At 44.1% G+C, this 21,182-nt stretch overlaps 1 protein-coding gene across 1 annotated transcript in view; it reads right to left on the bottom strand.

Annotated features, from left to right (window-relative positions):
• LOC146894901 (uncharacterized) overlaps positions 1–21,182 on the bottom strand; it is a 230,704-nt gene that overhangs the window by 186,878 nt on the left and 22,644 nt on the right. The window contains exons 3-4 of the mRNA XM_087906642.1: positions 14,673–14,730; positions 13,987–14,200 (exon numbers count right to left, since the gene is read on the bottom strand). Coding sequence (XP_087762768.1) covers positions 13,987–14,200; positions 14,673–14,730 — 272 coding nt within the window. The remainder of the gene's footprint in view (positions 1–13,986; positions 14,201–14,672; positions 14,731–21,182) is intronic.

Here is a 21,182-nt window from a genome sequence, read left to right as displayed (position 1 = left end):
AACCAGCATTTATTTTTTATGCTGAATCCTAGGTGGTGTTCATTGACATTTCCAGTAAATTCTACATGCCCAGCACTGATGGTCTCTTTATTTATTGGACGATAAAGGGAATGTGAAATTTTACCAACTAACACTGTGCTAGGAGCACAGCTGACCTATGATTTTCAATGTGAAGACTGACAGGCATGTAACTATTAACCAGCAACTCTAGGCAGACAGGTTTAATAATCAACATTCCATATCAGGCAGAATTTGCTGAGTGCTGTGTCAGGCACTTCCTGTGGTCTGACTTACATCCATTCCCTTGGTACTCACGACACCTAAGCTTAGTGGTGTTATCATCTCAGTTTACAAAATTATTGCACAGCTCAGAGAGGCTGAGTACTTTGCTCAAAACAGCACAGTAAATGAGAAACAAAGTCAGAAGTCAATCTTTAGAGCACGGTGGCAGAGACATGTCTTAAGAGTCCCACATCGTCAGGCCAGCATTGAAAATTCCTGTTATCTGCTCAGCATAAAGAATCCATCTGCCAGGATCAACAATCGTCAGAACAGACAAGCCTGACTTTCAGACCTTGATGGTAAGAGCGAGGCGTCTTTTTGTCTATGCATGGAGACAGAGGATAAACGGAACAGCAGTGGTGACCCTCAAGGAGCTAGAGAGCGAAGACAGACAGTACTCATATCATTAGCCAGTTCTGACCCCTGACACGGGAAGGGAGCAGGACTGTGCAAGTTCAGAGAAATGGCAGGAACGACTCCTTACCCCTATGCACCGTGCAGGTAAAAATCAATTGACCAGAGAAATAATTCACAGCCACACAGACAGACAGCACAGACATAAACTGGGGTGGTATAAAGTTCAACAGTGAACTGAAGTTAGGGACCACGGTGAAGAGATGGTCACGGGGGAGCAGGCACTACTTTTGCCATCTTATAGCACTTGCATTCTGGAGCAGATAAAGGTTCTTGGTAAGACATTATAGGTAAAATAAAGGCTGGTTTTTGCTTGTGGGTTTGGGGGTTTTTGTTTGTTTGTTTGTTTGTTTGGTTGGTTGGTTGGTTACTTGCTTGCTTGCTTGAGTTTTTTTGTTTTGTTGCTGTTGGTTTGTTCGTTTAAGTCTAGTCTAGAAGCTTAGGAAGTAAAATACAAGGACCTAGCTCAGAATAGAGAGAGGTCAATATGATGCTACTGACTCCATCCATGACACCATTGAGTCACTCATTCACCTTAGAAGCAGTTTTCTTAATGTTCAAATAAGGACGTGGAGCTGTGAAGCTCTTTTCCCAGTGTGTCTTAGGGCCATGATGAAAACAACATCTTCCTCCTTCTGTCAGCAGATCCTGAGCTCTTCCCTCCATCCTGCGTTTCCCCTTCGACTGCATCCCTCCCGCAAGGCTCTTTTCATGATTGCTGCAGCCATACGGAAGAGAAACCAAACAGGAGTGACATACATGTGCTGCCCCATCGGGAGCAGAAACAGGCGGAGCAGACACTGAGCCGAGGCAGGTGGAGGAAGTGAAAGCGTCCTGGTTGTACATATGGAGCTTAACGTTTACTAGTGTGTTCACAGAACAGCAGTCTGTGGAGATGGGAGGTGGTATATACCCTCGGCTAGAAACAAAACTGATGTCCTAGCAACAAGGAAGAAGAAGGAGTCTAGGAGAAGATGTGGCAGATGAAGAAGACCCAGACATCAAGAATTCAGCTCCAGCTCCAGCACTGAAGTCCGGGTACCATTACCCAAACTCGATGCTTCCTTCTCAGGCCCTAGGGAGCCTGGGCTTATGGGCAACCTTATCCAGTCTATCTAGTCAACCCCGACAGTCTCTACTAACCACAGATGTCACCTTTAAGCATGGCAAGTTCTTTCCACCTTAACAACTGGTAAGGCTGTTCTCCTGCTAAGAACACCATTCTACAAGCTGTTCACATGGCTGGCTCCATTGCATCCTTTATGTGAGTCTCTGCTCAACATCCCCATATCCCCAGCTGTTTTATCTAAAGAGAATACCCAAACCCCCTTTCATCGCAGTACTGTGCACCTGTCCTTCTTGGACTTGAGGGCTTTTAATCACATTTTCTGAGTGTTTATTTCCCGGTTCTGCCACAACTCTCTATCTGACCGCTCCATCCATACCTAGCACAGTATCTCACACACAGAAGTTACACAACATTCTTAAGGAGTTCCCATTAAAATCTACATTTTAAGGATGAGGAAATGGAGCCTGAACCAAGTAACCAGTTCAGACTCATGCAGCTGGTGATTATTAGTAAGACCCATGTTTGGGCTTAATATATCTGGATACTTGAGCTCAAAAGAGTAAACATGTAAAATATTTTAATAATTACATTTATCAGGTGCTTACTATACAAAGGGTGTTGTGAAAATTCATGTTTTATTAGTTATTTTTGCATATCTAAGAAAAGGCCTGGCAAACAACATAAGGGAGGAAGACTCACTCTGGCCCATGGTTTCAGAGCATTGTGATAGGAAAGGCTTAGCTGGGCATCTCAGGTCACAGGAGCAAACTGTGTGCTGAAGGCCATTTACATCCCAGCAGGCAGGAAGCAAAGAATGATGCCAGAGCCAGGGGCAAGATACCTATCAGCAATATCCTTCTTCCTGCAGGCTCCACACCTTCCCAAACTAGTGCAACCAACTAATAAACAGGCATTCAAAATATAAGGCTGGGAGACATTTTAGGTTTGAACCACAATTACCACCAAATTCAGACCTACTAAATAAAGAGTATACCATTCCATCCATCTTATTGAGAATACCTACAAATTGAAACAACTTGCTCAATAGTCCTTGAATATGTATATATATATATACACACACACACACACACATACACATGCACACAGAGAGAGATTAATAGCTAGCCAGATATATTAGATTTGTGAATTATAAACAATTTTTCCTCATAACATTAAAACAGAATGATAAACTCATACAGATTATACAGACTAAAACTTTGTTATTTCAAGTGAGGACCACGGACTTCATCATGAGCAAAACCATGGAGGAGTTTGCTGAAAACGCAGATGCTTCTGGCCTCCCTGGGACCCATGCATTTGGCTCCAGCCAGCCCTTGACCCACAGGAGTTGGGCCCAGCTGTTCCATCTGCACTAGGAAGCCAAGCCCAGCCAATTCCTCTCGGCCAGGGAAACCTTGGCCTCCTGCCTCCTGGAAGTTCAGGAGGCCAAAGGAAGCCTAAGCTTGGAGGAAGCTTTATCCCTGCTCCACAGAGCCAAGAGGGGGCCTCAGCTGCAGATTTATCTGTGGCCATTGGCAAATAAAGCTGCCTGGCCTTTCTTTTACCCCCTAAGCCAGAACTTCGCAACTAGGATGTCAAGATACAGTAGTCTTATGTCTCCCGTATCATTAACCCTCTGCTCAAAGTGTCCCCATCTCCATGTAATCAGACTGCCTCTGTATTCAGACACACAAGCTGTGCACACAAGGCAGTCCTTTCCTACTTCTTTTGAGCCAACCTCTCGTCTCAGAGCTGGGAGTGTGCCCCCAGCCTGGCCCATCCCAGCATGCCTGACTCTGGGGACAGGAATAGTTCTAAGTGGTAGGTTCATAACTCAAGCTGGAACACCTTCAATCTATTAATTATTTGGATATTATGCTCAAGTGGATATATTTCAGCTAATAAAAACTGAGACTCTAAATTTGATGGTAAATCTGAAAACCTTAAAATACGTTATATCTGGTATGTTTTATAATATGGTTAGAATTTGAAGTTAGCCTGATCATAGTTGCCACGTTTTTTTGCATATTTTAACCTATGTGGACTGCTTTCTAAGCAACAGTTTGCATGTGGGATACAACTTAAATGACCAAGATCCTAGGTGATTCAGAAGGGCTTGGTATCTCTCTCTGGCAGTCAGATTTAAGACACTGTTACTAGCACCTGAGAGAAACTATTTTAACAACAGAAATTTGTAAATTGACTTGCAGTTTTGGAGACTTAGTAGAGTACTTGGCTCAGCAGTTCGGAGCCTCTGGTGAGGCAGGAGCCCTCACAGGAGTGTGTGAGCAGAGGAGGCTGGTCATATGGCAGCAACCAGCAAGCAAAGACAGAGAGAGGGGGGAGCTAGGGGCCAGATAGGCCCTTCCTTAAAAGGCACACCTCCCATGTGTCCTGCCCCTCCAGCTAGGCCCCACCTCCTAAAGTTACCAGTGCTTCCTAGTACTGTTACCTAAGGAAGAGTCTATCAAGAGATAAGACCATTGATTAGGTCAGAGTCCTCAAGCACCGCCCTTCCCTGAAGCTCATTGGTTGGTAACCAGTCCCATAGCACAGGGTCCTTTGGGAAAAATCTGTCACATCCAAACCAGAGGCGCACTTTATCTTCCACTCTCCTAGAAGATAACCACTCATTTCTCTACCACGTCTCCCCATAATTAAATGTGCCAGTGAGTACCTGTTAAATCAGACCATCCAGAGAGTGAGCCCAGCTCAGTGAGAGGAGACCTCTTTCGTATGACACGGAAGGAGCGAAGCACGTTCCTTCCTGCTCCGCTCAATCTCTCTACTGCTGCTGTTCATACCCATGCACACACCTCTCCTTTTTTTGTCTCCTTCACCCTTCTGTCCTCTGTGTCCTCCCACCACCTCCTCGCTGCGGGCTCATCCCTGGGAAGGTGAACTGGAATTGCCAGTGCTCCAGGGTTGACATAGCCTTTATTTTAGCAGGTCCCACCTCTTCCCTGTACCTGTCCCAAGGGCTTTGCTTCTGTCTATAAAATCCTGCTGCCATGGCTTACACAGCTCCCGATACAAGGGGGAAAATATCCTTTGGGTCATGCAGAATCTGAGGACAAAGCCAAAGTTTTATTGTTGCTTTATTTTGGTGGATTTTTTTTCCAGAACTGAAAGACATGGGAAAGAGACTTCAAGCCTTGCAGAAAATGAAAATTTTGTTCTTACCACATACCACAAACTTCACTGATTAAATGACTACAGGCTGTAATCTCCTCTAACTAAAATACGCATGCATTAAACCTCATGGGGAGTACTGACACCTCAACATTATCTATGATGGGTTTAACTCTAGTAACTGTGAGTCTGAGAAACTGCGAAATACATTGAATTTTAATAGGATTCTGATTGCTAATAGAAATAGGCAAACCTGAAAGAGGGGGGAGGGGGGATTGCTAACAAACACACAAAAGACCTTTCCTGTCTTTACTTTCCAGAACAGTCAACCGTACCTTCTGTGAACTTTCTTAGCACTGCCTCAGACTTCTCTTATTCATACTTAATTCATCGTTAAAAGGAAACACAGGCCAAAACTCTAAAAATGTCACGACTCTTACGTATGCAATGTTTCACTGCTAAGCCCAATGGCAACAATCTTCTTCTTCCCGCATTTTCTCTTCCTCTCTATGGTGTCAACACACCAGGAAAACAAAGCTACCACATTGTGAAATAGCCTCCCACTGAGTAGAGACTCCAGAAATGCTGCCGAATAACATGGTGTTGGCTAATATACATTCAGGCCGGGAATGCTTCGAGCCGCTTGAGAAGGTTTTAAATATAAATATTCAAACATAAGCTTGTGCATTTTCTATGGGGGAAAAAGGCTTTTAAAAAGAGAGTTCTGGCAGTGATCAGAACCTGTCTGCCCCAAACACACCACCTTAGAAGAGTTGCTACCTATGTGATGGTAGTTAATCAGCAGCCCAGGGAGGGAGGGTTCTTTCAACACCTCCCCAGCTAGCTGAAAGCAGGGTGTACATTCTCTTTGTGATAGAGACGTGTTTGTAAGGGTGTGCCCCTCTCCCGACCAAAAGGAGCATGACTATGTGCACAGCAAGCCTTCATTTCCCATCCATTTCTGTAGGCACCTCCTCCTAACTCGCCCTACCACCCATCTCTCCTCCTTAAGCAAGTCACCTCTCCCTCTGTTCTATCTGCACAGGGCATGCAAGCCCCAGCCTACCTCCTCTTCCCAGTGTTCCTTCTCTAAAGTCTTCCACATGCATACCTCATAAACAGCTTCCCCTTCGCAATCTCCCCCTTTGTACGCCTAATTTTAGGGCCCTAGAAGCAAGACCTAAGAGGGGAGAAATTTTCTTCCTCTTCATATAGATAATTCAGAAAATAAAAGGCATCTAATCAAATTATCTTAATTAATCTGCCAATGGAAAATGGGAGTAATTATTTAAGGAAAGGAACCAAACTTTCGGAGAGGCGGCTCTGAGGAAGCCATGCATTTCGGACAGCTGCACTAGAAAGAAGTATTCACTAGTAAGAGCGGCTGGTACTTTCTCGGAATGATCCTTTAGACCTCTGTGCAACCCTCCCATGGCTTCTGAAAATTTCTTCTAAACATAGTTGCCATGAGTTGGTTGCTTCTTGTTGCCAGTTATTTAGAATGAAGCAAACTCAATACCAGGAAGAGAACCCCAACCTGAAAGTTCCCAGTGGGAGAATCATGACTGGGATAAGCAAGGCTAGAGATACAAAGAGGGGCGGGGAGGAGGCATAGCAGAGCGTGAAATGAGGACATAGCCCAGGGTACCACCACCTCTACTTACTCACTAATTCCAGAACTTTGGACGAGACTTCTCATGTCTTTCACCCCAAGGCTTCAAATGCTACTTTCCGTGTATCTTTCTCCATAACTATGACATGGTAATCACTTGAGAAACTTTCAAAAGAAAATACCAACCCTGCCCCCTTTGCCAATCTGACTGGATCCATCTGCATGAGAACAGCCAGTCCCAGGTGGGGATGGGGGAATCTAAGGGTAACTAGACAGCCCTGAAAACCACATATTGGAAAGCAATCCAAACAGATTAATATTATAGAAAGGAGAAAGAGATTTCCATTTCAAAGCCTCAAAGTCCCTTCTTAATAACGGAGCTTTGACTTGAACATGGTATGTTAAGGACCTTGGGTTTTCCCATGGAAACCAAAGAGGCTCCACTACAGTCTGAAATCCCTCTCTGCCCATGGTGGGATGCACAAATATGAGAAACAAGGTTTTATTGTCAACTTCTCTCCTTCTCTCCTGAAGCAGGTTATAAAATTTAGGCAGGATTTTCAACCTTCTCATGGAACAGGTCATAAAACCCTCATGAGAAATAACCTCCCTCTATCTGAGGAAGGACACATCCTTATCTCTGAAGAAAGGGATCATGATGAAGAATTCTATCTAACAGGCCCTCTGTTTCCTTCAGGGTACTGACATCACATAATGGTGAGGACAATTGTTTGTATTCTATTAATTATGTTTTAAATAAATGCTGATTGGCCAGTAGCCAGGCAGGAAGTATAGGCAGGACAACCAGACAGGAAGTAGAGGCAGGTCAAAGAGAACAGGAGAATTCTGGGAAGAGGACGCAGTCCTGTCCTGTCACAGAAGAAGCAAGATGTGACTGCCTCGCACATCTTGTACTGAGCCACATGGCTAACATATACTAGACTAATGGGCTATATAAGTTATAAGAGTTAATAAGAAGCCTGAGCTAATGGGCCAATCAGTTTATAACTAATGTAGACCTCTGTGTGATTTCTTTGGGACTTAATGATTGTGGGACCCAGCAGGACAGAAAACCGCAGTCAACAACATCACACTGGTTTTATATGGCCCTATTAACCATGACTCAATCTACTTCATCAACCCTGGAATAAAAGTACACGGGATTACGGTCTGCAACTCATTGTTACCTCATAAGGACCCCAGTTAATGTAAAACTTACAGTACACAAATTTGTAACTTTTTGAAAGTTGTTCACCAGTCTTTTGTTTAGGGGAATGGGGAAGTAGGGGGGCTCCCTTGGCCATGAGTCTAGGATGAATGAAGGAAAGATATTTCAATTTTGCTGTACCAGTAATATTTAAATCGATACAAATTGTTGGAGAACCTCTAGACATGGTTTGTGCCAGGGGAGCTAAAACAATAAGGTTAAAGATAATATTCCATCCAATGTTCAATTTATGATAAGCAAGGAAACATGAAATAAAATGCACCAAGTTGTGATTTTATTTATTTATTCTTGGTTAGTTGACTCTTTGTGAGTGTCTTACTTGGTAAACTTACAAGTCACTGTATGACCCAGGCTGGCTTTGAATTCATGATCCTCCTGCCCCTACCTGTTGAGGACTGAGACTACCAGTGCTTGGCTACCACTGTGCTTGGCTACCACTGTGCTTGGCTATCACTGTGCTTGGCTACCACTGTGCTTGGCTACCACTGTGCTTGGCTTATGGGGCTTTTGTTTTGTTTTGTTTGTTCGTTTGGTTGATTGATTGGTTTTTGTTTGTTTGTTTGGTTGGTTTGGTTTTTTGAGACAGGGTTTCTCTGTGTAATATGTAATAGATATAGCTGTCTTGCAACTAGCTCTTGTATTTCAGGCTGGCCTCGAACTCACAGAGATCCGCCTGTCTCTGCCTCCTGAGTGTGCTGGGATTAAATGCATGTGCCACCGCCCCCTGGCAGCTTGTTTTTTTTTAATTACTGTGAATAATAATAACAAAATGAAAAGTTACCATTACTGAAGACAGCTACTGGTTAAACATTTTCTATGGGTCATATGGAAACTGAGGCTGAGAGAAACTGGAATACTTTACCCTGAGTCACCCAGAGGGTGGGACCAAGATTAAGAACCAAAGTCCTTTGTTCTTTCGGTCTGTGATAAGGTAAATGAGAATGACCTCCATAAGAACCTGTGCTGGGATACTTGGTCCCCAGTTGGTGAACCTGGGAAGGATTAGGAGGTGTGACTTGTTGGAGGAGATGTGCCCCTGCGAGTGGGCTTCGAGGTTTTCAATCCCAGTCTTCTTTTTCTGCCTCTTGACTGCAGACCAAGATGTGAGCTCTTAGCTGGTCCTTCTGCCTTTGCTCTGCTATTGTGGACCCCAAGCCTATGAGACTGTAAGCTCAATCGAGTGCTTTCTTTTACCAGCTGTCTTGCTCACAGTGCTTTGTCACAGCAATAGAACAGTGGCTGAGACAGGGTCCACTCTCTCGCCTACTCTCATCCCAGCTCTCACCAAGAACCTAAGAACTGCCTGAATACTTCCTACTCGGAGTACAGGTCATGAAGCAGTAGCAAGAGTCTATTAGACAGACTAGTTTTCTGCTTTATGTTTATCTACCAAATCGAAGGACACCGGCACATGCCAATGTCCAAAAAACACAGATCTATGTATATCAGCCCTTCGAGGCTCAAGGAACATGGCAGCAGAGGGGATCATGGGATGAATGAGCGCTCCAGGAAGATGTCAGCTCAATAAAACATGGCTGTTACACTAATGAACTCATGGGATTACCTCCACAAGACTGACATAAGATTACAAGATTGGGCCCATCAGCAGCATGTCTGCAGGAACACGTGAGGGGTTCATAAGACCTCACCTCTCCTTGGACAACTTTTGGAAATTAATGTTTGATATGGGGTGAGGTGTCAGTCTCCTCAATGGTAAAGCCACGGATAAGCTGCCAATGCTTTAATAAGTACCCTTCATTCACACTCATGCAACTAGCCATAATTAAACACAATGACGTCTCTCTCTCTCTCTCTCTCTCTCTCTCTCTCTCACACACACACACACACACACACACACACACACACACACAGTAGGAGAAAGACTTACTGGGAGGAAGATTATAACGGGGGTAGAAATTACCAAAAATTCATCATATATGAAACTGTCAGGTGGAGGCAGCAAGCACATTTGTAGATATTTTTTTTCTACATTAACTACTGCCTGTCACTGATTTACCTTACCCATTAGATCTATACTTTTAAAACTATGCAAACATTTCATTTCCTCACTTGAGACGGGTAGGTGATTTCCCAAATTCCCTTGGAATAAATTTCATGACTCTCGCAGAGGCTGGGCGGTGTAGAACATTATTGTCCTTGTTTTCTTTCTATTGCAGTGATGAGCAACACGGAGAGGAAGGCATTGATTTTCTCCTAAGGCTTCCAGTCCTTCAGGTGAGGGCAGGAACTGAGGCCGTCTGTAGGGGGATTATGCTTACTGGCCTGCTTCTGGTGGCTTGTTCAGCTTTCTTCCTATAACAGAGGATCACATGCCCAGGGTTGGTACCGCCCACAGCGGGCTGGGTCTCTCATGTCAATCATTAATCAAGAAAATGCCCCCCACAGACCAGCCACAAGCGAATCTGATGGAGGCAAGTCCCCAGCTAAGGTTTCCTCTTCCTGGCTAACACTGCTGTGTCCAGGTGACAGGAACGAAGCAGCACAGCTGTCTGTGCATCCTCGCCTTGTCAGCTTCTGCATTCAGTGGACATCATGCTTGGGTACCCAGACCTCCATTCCAGTCCCCAAATCCCGGCAATTTCTTTCTTCCTTCCCTCTAGAATATACCACCACTCACCACCATGAGTACCTTCCTATGTATACATTCAAAGCTCTCTACAACTGGTAAGTCGCGGAGGGCCTAGAGGACCCAGGAGCACACTTTCTGCGTGTGTTCAGTGTTTAGGATCCTAGAGACCGCTACCTTTCCTTTGTCCACTTAGCCCTTCCTTCTTCGTTTGCCCGTGATCCTCATCTCTGGTCCTCCTTCTCTATCACGGAGTCACAGATAATGATGTCTTTATCAGCACCATCAACTTTAGAAACAAGCCACCAGCTGCTGCCCCCGAATTACGCACCAGCTGGAGGACGGTTGCCTCTGCTGAACCCTGAGGATCCTGGCACAGGTTTTCCTCCTTTTCACAGGTAGACAAAAGGCCTCACTGACACAAACCAGCTGCTCCTCAGTCTAAATTTAATATCTGCATGGAGCCATGGGTCAGGCTTCTCAGCAGGAAATTCTCACATTCAGTCTTTACCCTCTCCCTGCCCGGAAGAATACCACTGGAATGACAAGACGGGTTTTCAAGAGCAATAAAAATTTTGTACTTTACATATGATGGCCAGCCCTTCCTCCTTTAAGAGGACAAATAAAAAATTATTTTGCTTTCACATATCAAGTTTACATAGACAATGACAAACTAAGACGTTGTATTTATCTATTTACTGCAGGCTCCTGGGAGCCTGGGAGCATGCTCAGAGTTTGAAACTCTCTTCTTATCCTCACCCCATTAGGCAAAAATGCAGAGATGACACAAGCCTCACAGAAGCTTCAGAGAAAGATCTGGGATTTAAATCCCAGGACGCCACGTGACTGAGATGTGTTGCCTTTATCTAGATGCCGTTTCATCTGAGAAGTCAAAGACATGGACATGGCCACATAAAGCCCTTTGGAAGATGACCTCAGAGGCTGAGATGTCTCTCTGCCATGTTCACGTTGAAAGTAACATAACCTACATCTTATCTTTCAAAGCTGCATTTCTACCTTAGAAGAGACAAGCAAGATGGGAAAATGCCGGGGGAGCGGCACTCAGGGGCGCTAATGTATGCAAATCCACAGACCTGCTCTCTGTCTTCTTGTGGTCAGACCTGTGGGGTGGTGTATGACCAGCCTACCACGTGGAGATCATGCAGGTGGCTGGGGAGACCTTTGTGCATAGCAACTTGCTCTGAGTGTTGAGTCAGTGATGTTCAAGGCTGTGATGTCATTATCTAATTATCCAGAAATCATCTCTCACATGGGAAAAGGTGAGAGGTGCTTGCTCACATATCTGTGAATACATAACTGAAGGGCCCGTGTGTCTTCTCGAACCGAAGTTCTGGGAAACACACACAGTTTGTGTACATTTCCAATATTTCATCTCATACAGAGCATCTGTGATATCTGTGAGGGTAAACACAGCACCAAAAATGCATTCTCTCCTCTTCGGAGGAACAGAGGAACCTTGGGAACCAAGTCAAAACTAACAGAAATGGAACATACCGAAGCTGCTTGTACATATAAATTAAGATGAGAACACGGAAGCATCCCTAACACACGCCATCAGATATTTGCAGGAGGGATGTGGAGTAGGGACATCAAGAGGAGGCAAGCAGGCAGGCCTCTGACGATTCGGCCCTGTGAAGCCTCAGGAAACCCTCTTTTTGGCCCAAGACACGAGAGGGAGACTGTTGGCCCACTTCTCTACAGAATGGAAATGATAGAGATGATTCCTACGAACTTCCAGCTCTAGCACACAGGGCACCTGTCATTTAAACAGCCCTTGCACCTGGAGAGATGAACATATCTTTATATGTTTAAAATGTTTCTCAGGAAACATTTGTTGAATTAATGAAATCGGGCAACTTTAGCCATGAGAAAAAATCTTGGGAACAGAGGAGGATAACATTATCCAGATAGCTACACATCCACTGTGCCTTCTAGCTTATTGCTTTTGCAAGTAAGATTCTGGGGAGTAGTTTCGTCTCTCTCTTAAACCAACAACGTGACCCCAGGCAAACTGCTCTGCCTCGGGGACCACAGCTTCCTCATCACTGAAATAAAGGTGCGCTCAAGCTATACATAGCTACCATTTTTGAAACCTCGACTGCCAGCAATTGTTCTGAACTCCTTGCCCTGGACTTGAAAAAGCTCAAAAGGTTTTGCAACACTAGCATTTAGTGTCTAATTTCAGAAGTGTCATTGTGCAATTGAAAGGTTTTGTATTCTATAGTCCAGCAGGCCAGAGTCTCAGAATGCATTCTGTGAGGTAGGTTCTTTTGCTAGGAAGAAACAAACTAGCAAACAGAAGGCTCTACAAACCCAGTACTTCTATTATCAAAAAAAAAAAATCTCTACCATATCGCTCTAAAAGAATTTAAATTATAAATGAATCTATAGCACAATTTTGCTGCAGCTATGAAACCATGACAGCCATCTCAGCCATCTTCTCAAGCTTTGTATTATGGGAGATACAGAATTATTTGAAGACCGTGTAAGCATGCATTAACAAAAACTTCATACCTAATACTTTGCATAGCATATGCAATCAGAGGGGGAGAAAAAGAGATTGGGGTGTCTTCTCTAAACCTTTACCTTTAGCCCCATCTTAATTAAGCAGATGGACAAAGAAGGCTGCCAAGAAGGGAGGGCATGTGGGAGTCGTAGTTCTACAGGACAGGACTACCTCCTGGGATTCCCGAGAGTGAGACTTCAACTCCCAGAAGACATTTCTCCAGGTCAAATGGCACATTGGGAGCTGAAGTACCAGGCCAGCAGAGTGCACGGAGAAGGACTGCAAGTCCCAGAAGCCTCCGCAGCCCAGGTCTTGGGTCATAAAAGGGAGTCAGGGAAAAAAAAAAAAAATGGAGCTTTCAGTTGCAATCCGTTTAAGCACAGGTTTGAGCTGGGCTGCACCTGGCAGTCCAGGCCTCGCCCTAGTTATGCCCGAAACAACCACCGGGTATTTTCAGCACAATTCTGAGCGACCAAAAATAAGCCCTTTTCCACTGACAAACTTTCGCGAGCCTGGCCTCAAGGTCGAGTACAGCTCTAGGCAGCTTCTCTGGGCCACTAGAGCAGGAAGCTGATTTTTTTTATCCACGTGAGGACCGCTGGGCCGGTGGTCCAGAGTACCAGGGCAGAGGCAAACCCGCCTCCTTCCTTCTACCTACGTTTACAGCTTCCAGGTCCCCGCGTGTGAAACCCAAATTGAAACGCACGGAGGTGTTAAGGTCCGACGAGTGACGCGTTCTCACGCCACAGGGAACGGATGGGAGTTTGTCGGCTTTTCTTTATTTTGCTTTCACACTTATCAAAGGCAAATTCTTTCCGGAAACATTGTGCTCGGTGTGCCCGGCTCTGCTGCTGCCCTGGCACCGGTTCAGATCTTTGGGGACTCTGGAGCTAGGTTATCTGTTTAACCCAGACCTGTTTGAATCAGAGGTCCCTGACACTTGTCTACGGAACTGACGAACTATTAACCAACTACACCTCGAGGACCCGCTGGCGCGACCCCGTGCCTCAGTTTACCCCGAGGGTCTTGCAGGTGCTGGCCTGGCCCCGCCCCGCCGGCCGCAGGGGTACGCGCGTGGGAACCCAGCCCGCGCCCCACGTTCTCTTCCACTTGGGCTCGCTTCCCGGGCCCCTACCTTCCAAGATCTTGGTGGCTGGAATGAAAGGCAGAGGGCGGGAGCGCCGCCTGAGTGGTTGCCCACTGGGGTGGACCGGGGAGCTGAAGGGGGAACGGTCCCGCTGCTGGGCCAAACGGGACGGACTACAATCCCCACAGCGCCTCGCGGCAGGGGCGGGATCCAATAGGTGACAGGCGCGGGGACCAATCGGTGAGAAGCACGAGCTTACGCCCTGCCAATCGGAAGCCAAAGGGCAGTGACACCAAGTCTTGGAGTAGATTGTCTAAGGTGACACTCCCTTTTGAAAGGGGATTTTTGTCATAAATCACACAATATTTGGCTTTTTCCAAAGGAGAAAAGGAAGCACGATTATGTTCTCTTGAAATGAAAGCCTGCCCTGTACGTTTGCTTTCCTTCCTTTCGGAGCTGATCTAACGATGCTGCGTCTCCTCTCCCCCACCTTGGCTCCTTCTTGTTTCCTTAGGACCTTTGTATTTCTCGCAGAACACATTCCCAAGACCCCCAAAGCCCTACTTGATCCAGCATACGGCTCCCTTTGTCCTCCCCTGGCATCCTGTCAAAAATCACAGCACAACCTTCCCATGCCTTTCCCCCGCCTTAATCCTCCGCCTGTGCATTATTTTCAACTAGGCTCTCACCAGCGAACACTGCACGTTACTTATTGGTGCCTTTTATTGTCTTACTGTTCCACCAGGATTCTTGAAGAAGTAGATTTTTATTTGGCTGCCGTATTTCTTACACCTAGGGGAGCGAAACGAGTCAAACATAGTAAATAAGTTTTGAATAATTGAGTGATATCTAGAGATGACCTTCTCTTCTCTCTATCTCTCGCTCATATCCATTCAACTCATCTCTGATCACCACGGGTCTTTTATGCCTGCTCTTTTTCATTTTTATTCAATCATTTCCTCGGTGTATTCTTTACCAGATGCTGCATGAACGGCGGAGAAATCGTTGACTTAGCCGATTCCAAACCTAAACACATTCCGGGTCTAATAATGGATGAGAGAAACAACTTAATTTCCCAATGAATGCAGTTGCAAATTGTGGAGCGACTATATGGTTGATACATGATCATGCAGCTCCTTAGCAGGGAGTAGAATCTTCTTTCTTTCTTCTTAGAAATGCCCCTTCTGCAAGGCAGTGGTGGCGCATACCTTTAATCCCAGCACTTGGGAGGCAGGCAGAGGCAGGCGGATCTCTGTGAGTTCGAGGCCAGCCTGGTCTACAAAAGATAGTTCCAGGACAGACTCCAAAACTACAAAGAAAGAAATCCTGTCTCAAAAAAACTAAAAAAGAAAGAAAGAAAGAAAGAAAGAAAGAAAGAAAGAAAGAAAGAAAGAAAGAAAGAAAGAAAAGAAAAGAAAGAAGAGAGGGAGAGAGAGAGAGAGAGAGAGAGAGAGAGAGAGAAATGCCCCTTCCTCTTTCTTCCATTCTCTCCCAGATCTGAGTACGAGAAAAGAAAGATATTTGCTAGTCTTCTTTAATGTTTCTAAACAACGAGCAGTAATGATATGTCGCTGTCTTCTGCGGCACAGGACCCTTCCCCTTGCCGTTCTTTCTTGACTTTCAGCAGGAGGTGGTACAAGTCTCCGACTGCTCACCCTTTCAGAAGTTTGAACCCCATGCAGAGTATCAAGGTGTGCTGTAAAGCATCCTGGTAAGAAATACTGATGTCCTTGGAAACTACTTTGGGAGAATGTCACACAGGATGCTTGTCAAATACGACTATTAACACTGAGACCCTAGGCAAACTATGAATGAAGGTGAAACATAGAAAGAATAGCAGTTAAAACAGCAAGAATGCAGGTCGATGTGTACGCAGAACTAATCCTGTGCATAGGGATTAAAACCCCCTCCGGGCTTCCTCACACAGGCTTCTGTCGGCTTAAGGTTATTTTCTATAACACAACAATTCTTTTTAGCTTCTATGAGCAGCATAGGGTTGGCTCCCCAGTCCCAGCTTTGCTCTAGCTGATCAGCATGAGAGATGTCACCACCTGTGTCTACTATGTAGCAGAGTGCCAAACTAAATGTGGAATAAAATCCCTGGGCCATAGGAAGCTGGGAATCATAACACTTAAACCCCTCCCAAGGAAGTATCAGCCTGTAGTCATTACATTTTCTACTTAAAGATGAATATGAATACATTTAAGATATGACATTGTGTGCTCTGATTGTTATAGCACTGGCAAACAGCTTATTAACATAGCTATATGAATATAAGCATTCGGCTGTGAATGTTTCTGGGTTAAAGGTGAACTGCCACCTTTAGCAATATAAAGAACAGCAAGAACACCAAGACATGGTCTTGGAGCTTGGACTTTGGATCTGGTCTTTGATCCAAAACTTCTTTTTTTTTGGTGTGTGTGTGGGGGAGTTGAGACAGGGTTTCTCTGTAGCTTTGGGGCCTGTCCTGGAACTAGCTCTTGTAGACCAGGCTGGCCTCAAACTCACAGAGCTCTGCCTGCCTCTGCCTCCCAAGTGCTGGGATTAAAGGCGTGCACCACCACCGCACGCCTTCTGCCAAGATTCAAGACTTCTAAGCACCAAGACAATCAACTGGAAGGTTACAATCTAATCTACAAACTGACTGAATAATTCCTTCAGGGTTTTCCAGAAGCATGTCCTGAAGTACATATTCCACAGAGAGTTGTTTATCACACAGTACTTACAGGAAATACCAGAAAAAGAATAGGAAAGTGAAACAGGGAAGAGAAGACACGCTCCCCACCCCCCACCAAGTGGACCATCCATCATTTCACTTGCGGTGGCAGCTGTAGTCAATCCTCCTGCGGAATCTTTAGAAAACTATACTGAATTGATTTGTCCCAACAGGTAAGTAGAAGACCTAGGTTACTGAAGCACTAATTCCCGTCCCTCAGTAGGGGATGCTTTAGGGGGTATTTATGTTCTGAGCTGTCAGACCTCTGGGAACACAGAAAGTTAGAAAGTAAAGTCATGCCATTGGAAATAAGAGGACACAGCACTGAAAGATCCGCCACTGCTGTGTCATGGAGACCAATAGAATAAGAATAGTTCCAAAATGAGGTCAATATGTGCCAAGGTGTGTGTGTGTGTGTGTGTGTGGCAGGGTGGGAGGTGACTCATGCACACACACACCTGGTCATGTGCAGTCCAAGCTGCTTACTGCTTTACCCTCGTACCCTCTACCATGTGAACAATTAAAATAGACTATCCTCTTTAACAATCTTCATTAAGGCATGTAAACCAAACAGTAACTCTGGGAAATAGGAACTCCTGAGGACTTTAAGAGAAGTCCTGGTGAGTAGGGTACATAGAGGAAAGATCAAGAGATGTGGAAAGGAGACTTAAAGAACATACTGCTGAAGACATGCTCATTTTTTTTTTGTTGTTGTTTATCTCATTGTTTATCTCATGATCTTAAAGAAACACAAGAGCTTCAGGGCAAGGGAAGAGAGGCAAAGATCGAGGTAATGTGTAGACCTAGAGGGCATTTCTTGTAAAAGAGTTCTGTAAGTCATACTTCCACAGTGTTTCTTCAGAGCAAATAGCTTTGCTTAAAACTGTAGCCACTGTTTGTCATTCTGCTCTTCCCTTGTCTCCTGCTATGCAAACTCTGAGAAGCAAGCACTTTCTGTCGAACTTCCTCCTCGATGGGAGTCAAGAAAGGAGCATGCCACCATAGCCATGCTATAACCACAGGACGCACACAATGAAGAACTAGAAGAGTCCCAGAGTATTAAGCGAAGTCAGGAAGCAAAGGCATCCAGACGACCTCCCTGTAACCTTCCACTAAAAGAAATACAGGATCATCCTCCCCTGTAGGGAGCCTGAAGATCACATAATGGAGTCCCAAGAGCATCCTCTTCAAGCTCACGGGACCCACAAAGAAATCTTCACTGTGGAAAGTCTCAAAACTAAGCAGTCATTGGCAGTCAAAGAGTTCAGCCCTCTGCATAATTCATTTTAGCCATATGTTACAGGTCATAAACTAGACAGTCAGACAAGCATTCTGAGGGCATTTATTTGAGAAAAATACATCCAAAATGAAACTATATTAACCCAAGGAAAGCAATGTTTTGTTTTTATCATCCAAACTATACAGAGACTGGGAAATTCAGCAGTCCTGAAATGCTCCAGTCTCCTTCACAAATCCCGGCTTGTAATCCTGGAGATTTTCTGGCTGTCAGGGAAAATACAGTTGCTAAAAAGAGCAAGAACCATCTTATGACATACTAAATATTGTCCAAATTTTCCACGCTCTCTTGTTCTGTCACTTTGTCCTATTTATTCTTTTGTTTTCACATGTTAAATAGATTCCTCGGGTAGATCTACTCATCAGACATTGAAGAGATCAGTATATTCCCTATAGTTAGAGAACATACGGACGCTGTCTCTTTTTAACTATGCCTCATAAATAATCACACTTAATCCTCCTTGGTGCCATCTTCTGCAATCATCTCCCGGTTACCTAGAGCATAAGGTGCATAAAACTAAGCTCAGTGTCCACGCTGCGCTCTCACCGGGGTGGCTCAGAGAAAAGCTGTGCCTCCTCATCACTCTCCCTCAAGACAGGATCCATCCAGACACAAGGTCCAGGCTCACTGCCGCGTTAAAGGCGTTCCATCATTCAGGAAGATTAAAATCCATTCAAAACATTTCCCAAAAATTAAAAAGCTGTATTTCTTTAGTAGAGGACTGTCCTGGTGTGCCTGCCTATTGCTGTGATAAACACCACAAACAAATGGATTTATTTTAGCCTCCAGGTTACAGGTTCTTCCCATCTTGGAGGGAAGCTCAAGAAAGAGCCTGGAGGAAGAAGCTAGAGCAAGGATAACTTCCTGGGTTGTTTCCCGACTTGCTTAACTCCCTCTCTCATGTGGCCCAGTCCTGCCTGCCCTGGGGTGGCACTGCTCACAGTGAGCTAGGCCCACCCACATCAATCAACAGTCAAATACAGTCTGTGGCATAACAGTCCAGTGATCAAGGAGACAGGGCAATCAGAGAGGGCCTCTCAAAGGAGGTGACATTTGGATAAACGTCTGTTTGTAGAGGCATGAGTCTGAAGAAATGAGGAGACAGACCCCGAGGAAGTCTGTGGAAGAAAGTTCCAGACAAAGGAAACAGCAAATACAAAGTCTTTAAGATGCAAACAAGTTTGGCATGATAGTCAACAGTCAGTCTTACTAGTGAAAAGTCATGTTAATGAAAAGTAAAACGATAGGAGATTAAGTCAAAGTCTTAAGGGAAAAGGCTAAATCGGTTCATAAATACAGTTGCCAGACAGTGCATATATAATATCCACTTGTGTAAGCCTGGAAAGATTAGGTATTGCACAAGGATACACACACAAACAATTACTCATGTCTCTAAGTACATGCATAAAGCTTTTGGAGCAGGTGTATTTTGGAAACTGATAAGTTTTGTAGACAAGTATCATACCTATACTCCCTGGTGTACCCTGCTCAGGTCCTCTTGGGACAGCATCCTGTCAACAGACATTACTATGTAACAATCCATGGATATAACAAGCAAGTGCATTAAAAATACTCAGTCAGGCTAACCTTTTCGCTTCCAGAGATTGATTGATTGATTGATTGATTGATTTGGACTTCATAGTATGGATCTGTGCTTGCACTGGCAAGGAAACTCCTGGGAGAATCCCACGTGATTCTGAAGAACCCCTAGGAGCTCTCCAAGTGGGGTGATTGAGTCAGCACTGCTGTTAGGAGACTCTGTCTTTTGGCTGCACACTATCCTAAACTTCTGAACATTTTCTTAATATTTTTAACATATAAAGAACATGAAATTCTTTTGCTATTAAAGTGGTACAAATTTGAAATTTTTAATGAAGATATAAAGGTTTTTAATTAATGTACTATTTGAATGTTAATAAAATAAATTAATAAAATGCATAGTATTAACAGAAAATGTTCTCAACAAAAAAAAAGCTTTTTTTCTTTTATGTGTGTGTATGTGTGTATTCAGGACTGTGTGTATGTGAGAGGATTCTTATGTGTGTGTGTGTACTCATGTATATGGAGACTGGGGATCATCCTGGGGGAGGAGGCTGTCACTCCTCAGCTGCTGTCTACCTTGTTTTATTTTGAGAAAGAGTCTCTCTTTTGCTTGGAGGTCACCATTAGACTAGGATGGATGGCGAGTGAACTCTAGGGATCTACTGGCTCCTGCCTCACAGAGCTGGGATTACAAGCATGCACCACCACACACAACATTTTTGCATGGGTTCTAGCACTGAGCTCATGTCCCTCTGGGTGTATGCTAAGCACGGTGCTCAACCGGCTCCCTCTCCAGACTTAGAAATGATTTTTAACATGGATCATGAAATCATTTCTAAATTTGAATTCAACTTTTACTCTGTACTTTGCCTTTCAGACCTTTGTCTTCTAAGTTTGGCTCTGTATTAGAATCATAGTAAAAATGGGTTTGAAAGGAAGATGAAATCTGTGTATCAAATTCAAAATAAAGCATTCTTTAAAAATTTATGTAAATCATAAGTAATAGTAGCTAATGTCTGGAGAAGTTTTTTCCATTCTATTCTAAAAGGTGGTCCATTCTCAGGATTTGGGATATTTCTGTTTTATTTTGTTTTGTTTGTTTTTAAGGCAAATCTCTGGGACTTTTTTTTTCTGTTTTGATAACAAGATGTCATGCTTGTGATAAATACTCGCCTGAAAGATATTTATAACGTAAAAATCCCCTAAAATATTTAGACATTTTAAAACTGCAGTTAAAACCTCCCTATCTTCTACCACTCTTTCCCCAACAAAAAAAACGCAGAGATGTATTTAACAGACAGCGCATTTCATGGTGAACATTATTGGCTGTGTGGCTGAAAACTGTAATTAGCCATGCCTCACTGATTCATACATGAATCATTTTGAGGTTTGTTATTCCACTGGAATGTTAATGAGCACGGATGCAAAGTACTCTGAAAGCTTTTCTTTTTATCCTGGTAAAGTACATATGGTAAAGCAGGAAAACAGGAAAACATTTAAAATAATTAATAAAAAATATTTCATGTATATGAGTAGCCCAGTGATGTTTTTCAAGTAGTAAGGAAGACTGGATAATTGATCAGAGCCAGTTCTCTGTGATATGGGCAGTGCTTTTGCAAATATTAATGAAGGAAGATTCCAGACTCTTCCAGGTAAATGTTAATAAAACCCAGGAGCCCTAGTTCTGAC

This window comes from Myodes glareolus, chromosome 5 (assembly GCF_982192425.1).
Source record: "Myodes glareolus chromosome 5, mMyoGla1.1, whole genome shotgun sequence".
Lineage (NCBI taxonomy): Eukaryota > Metazoa > Chordata > Mammalia > Rodentia > Cricetidae > Myodes > Myodes glareolus.
This window is presented reverse-complemented; position numbering and strand designations above follow the sequence as displayed.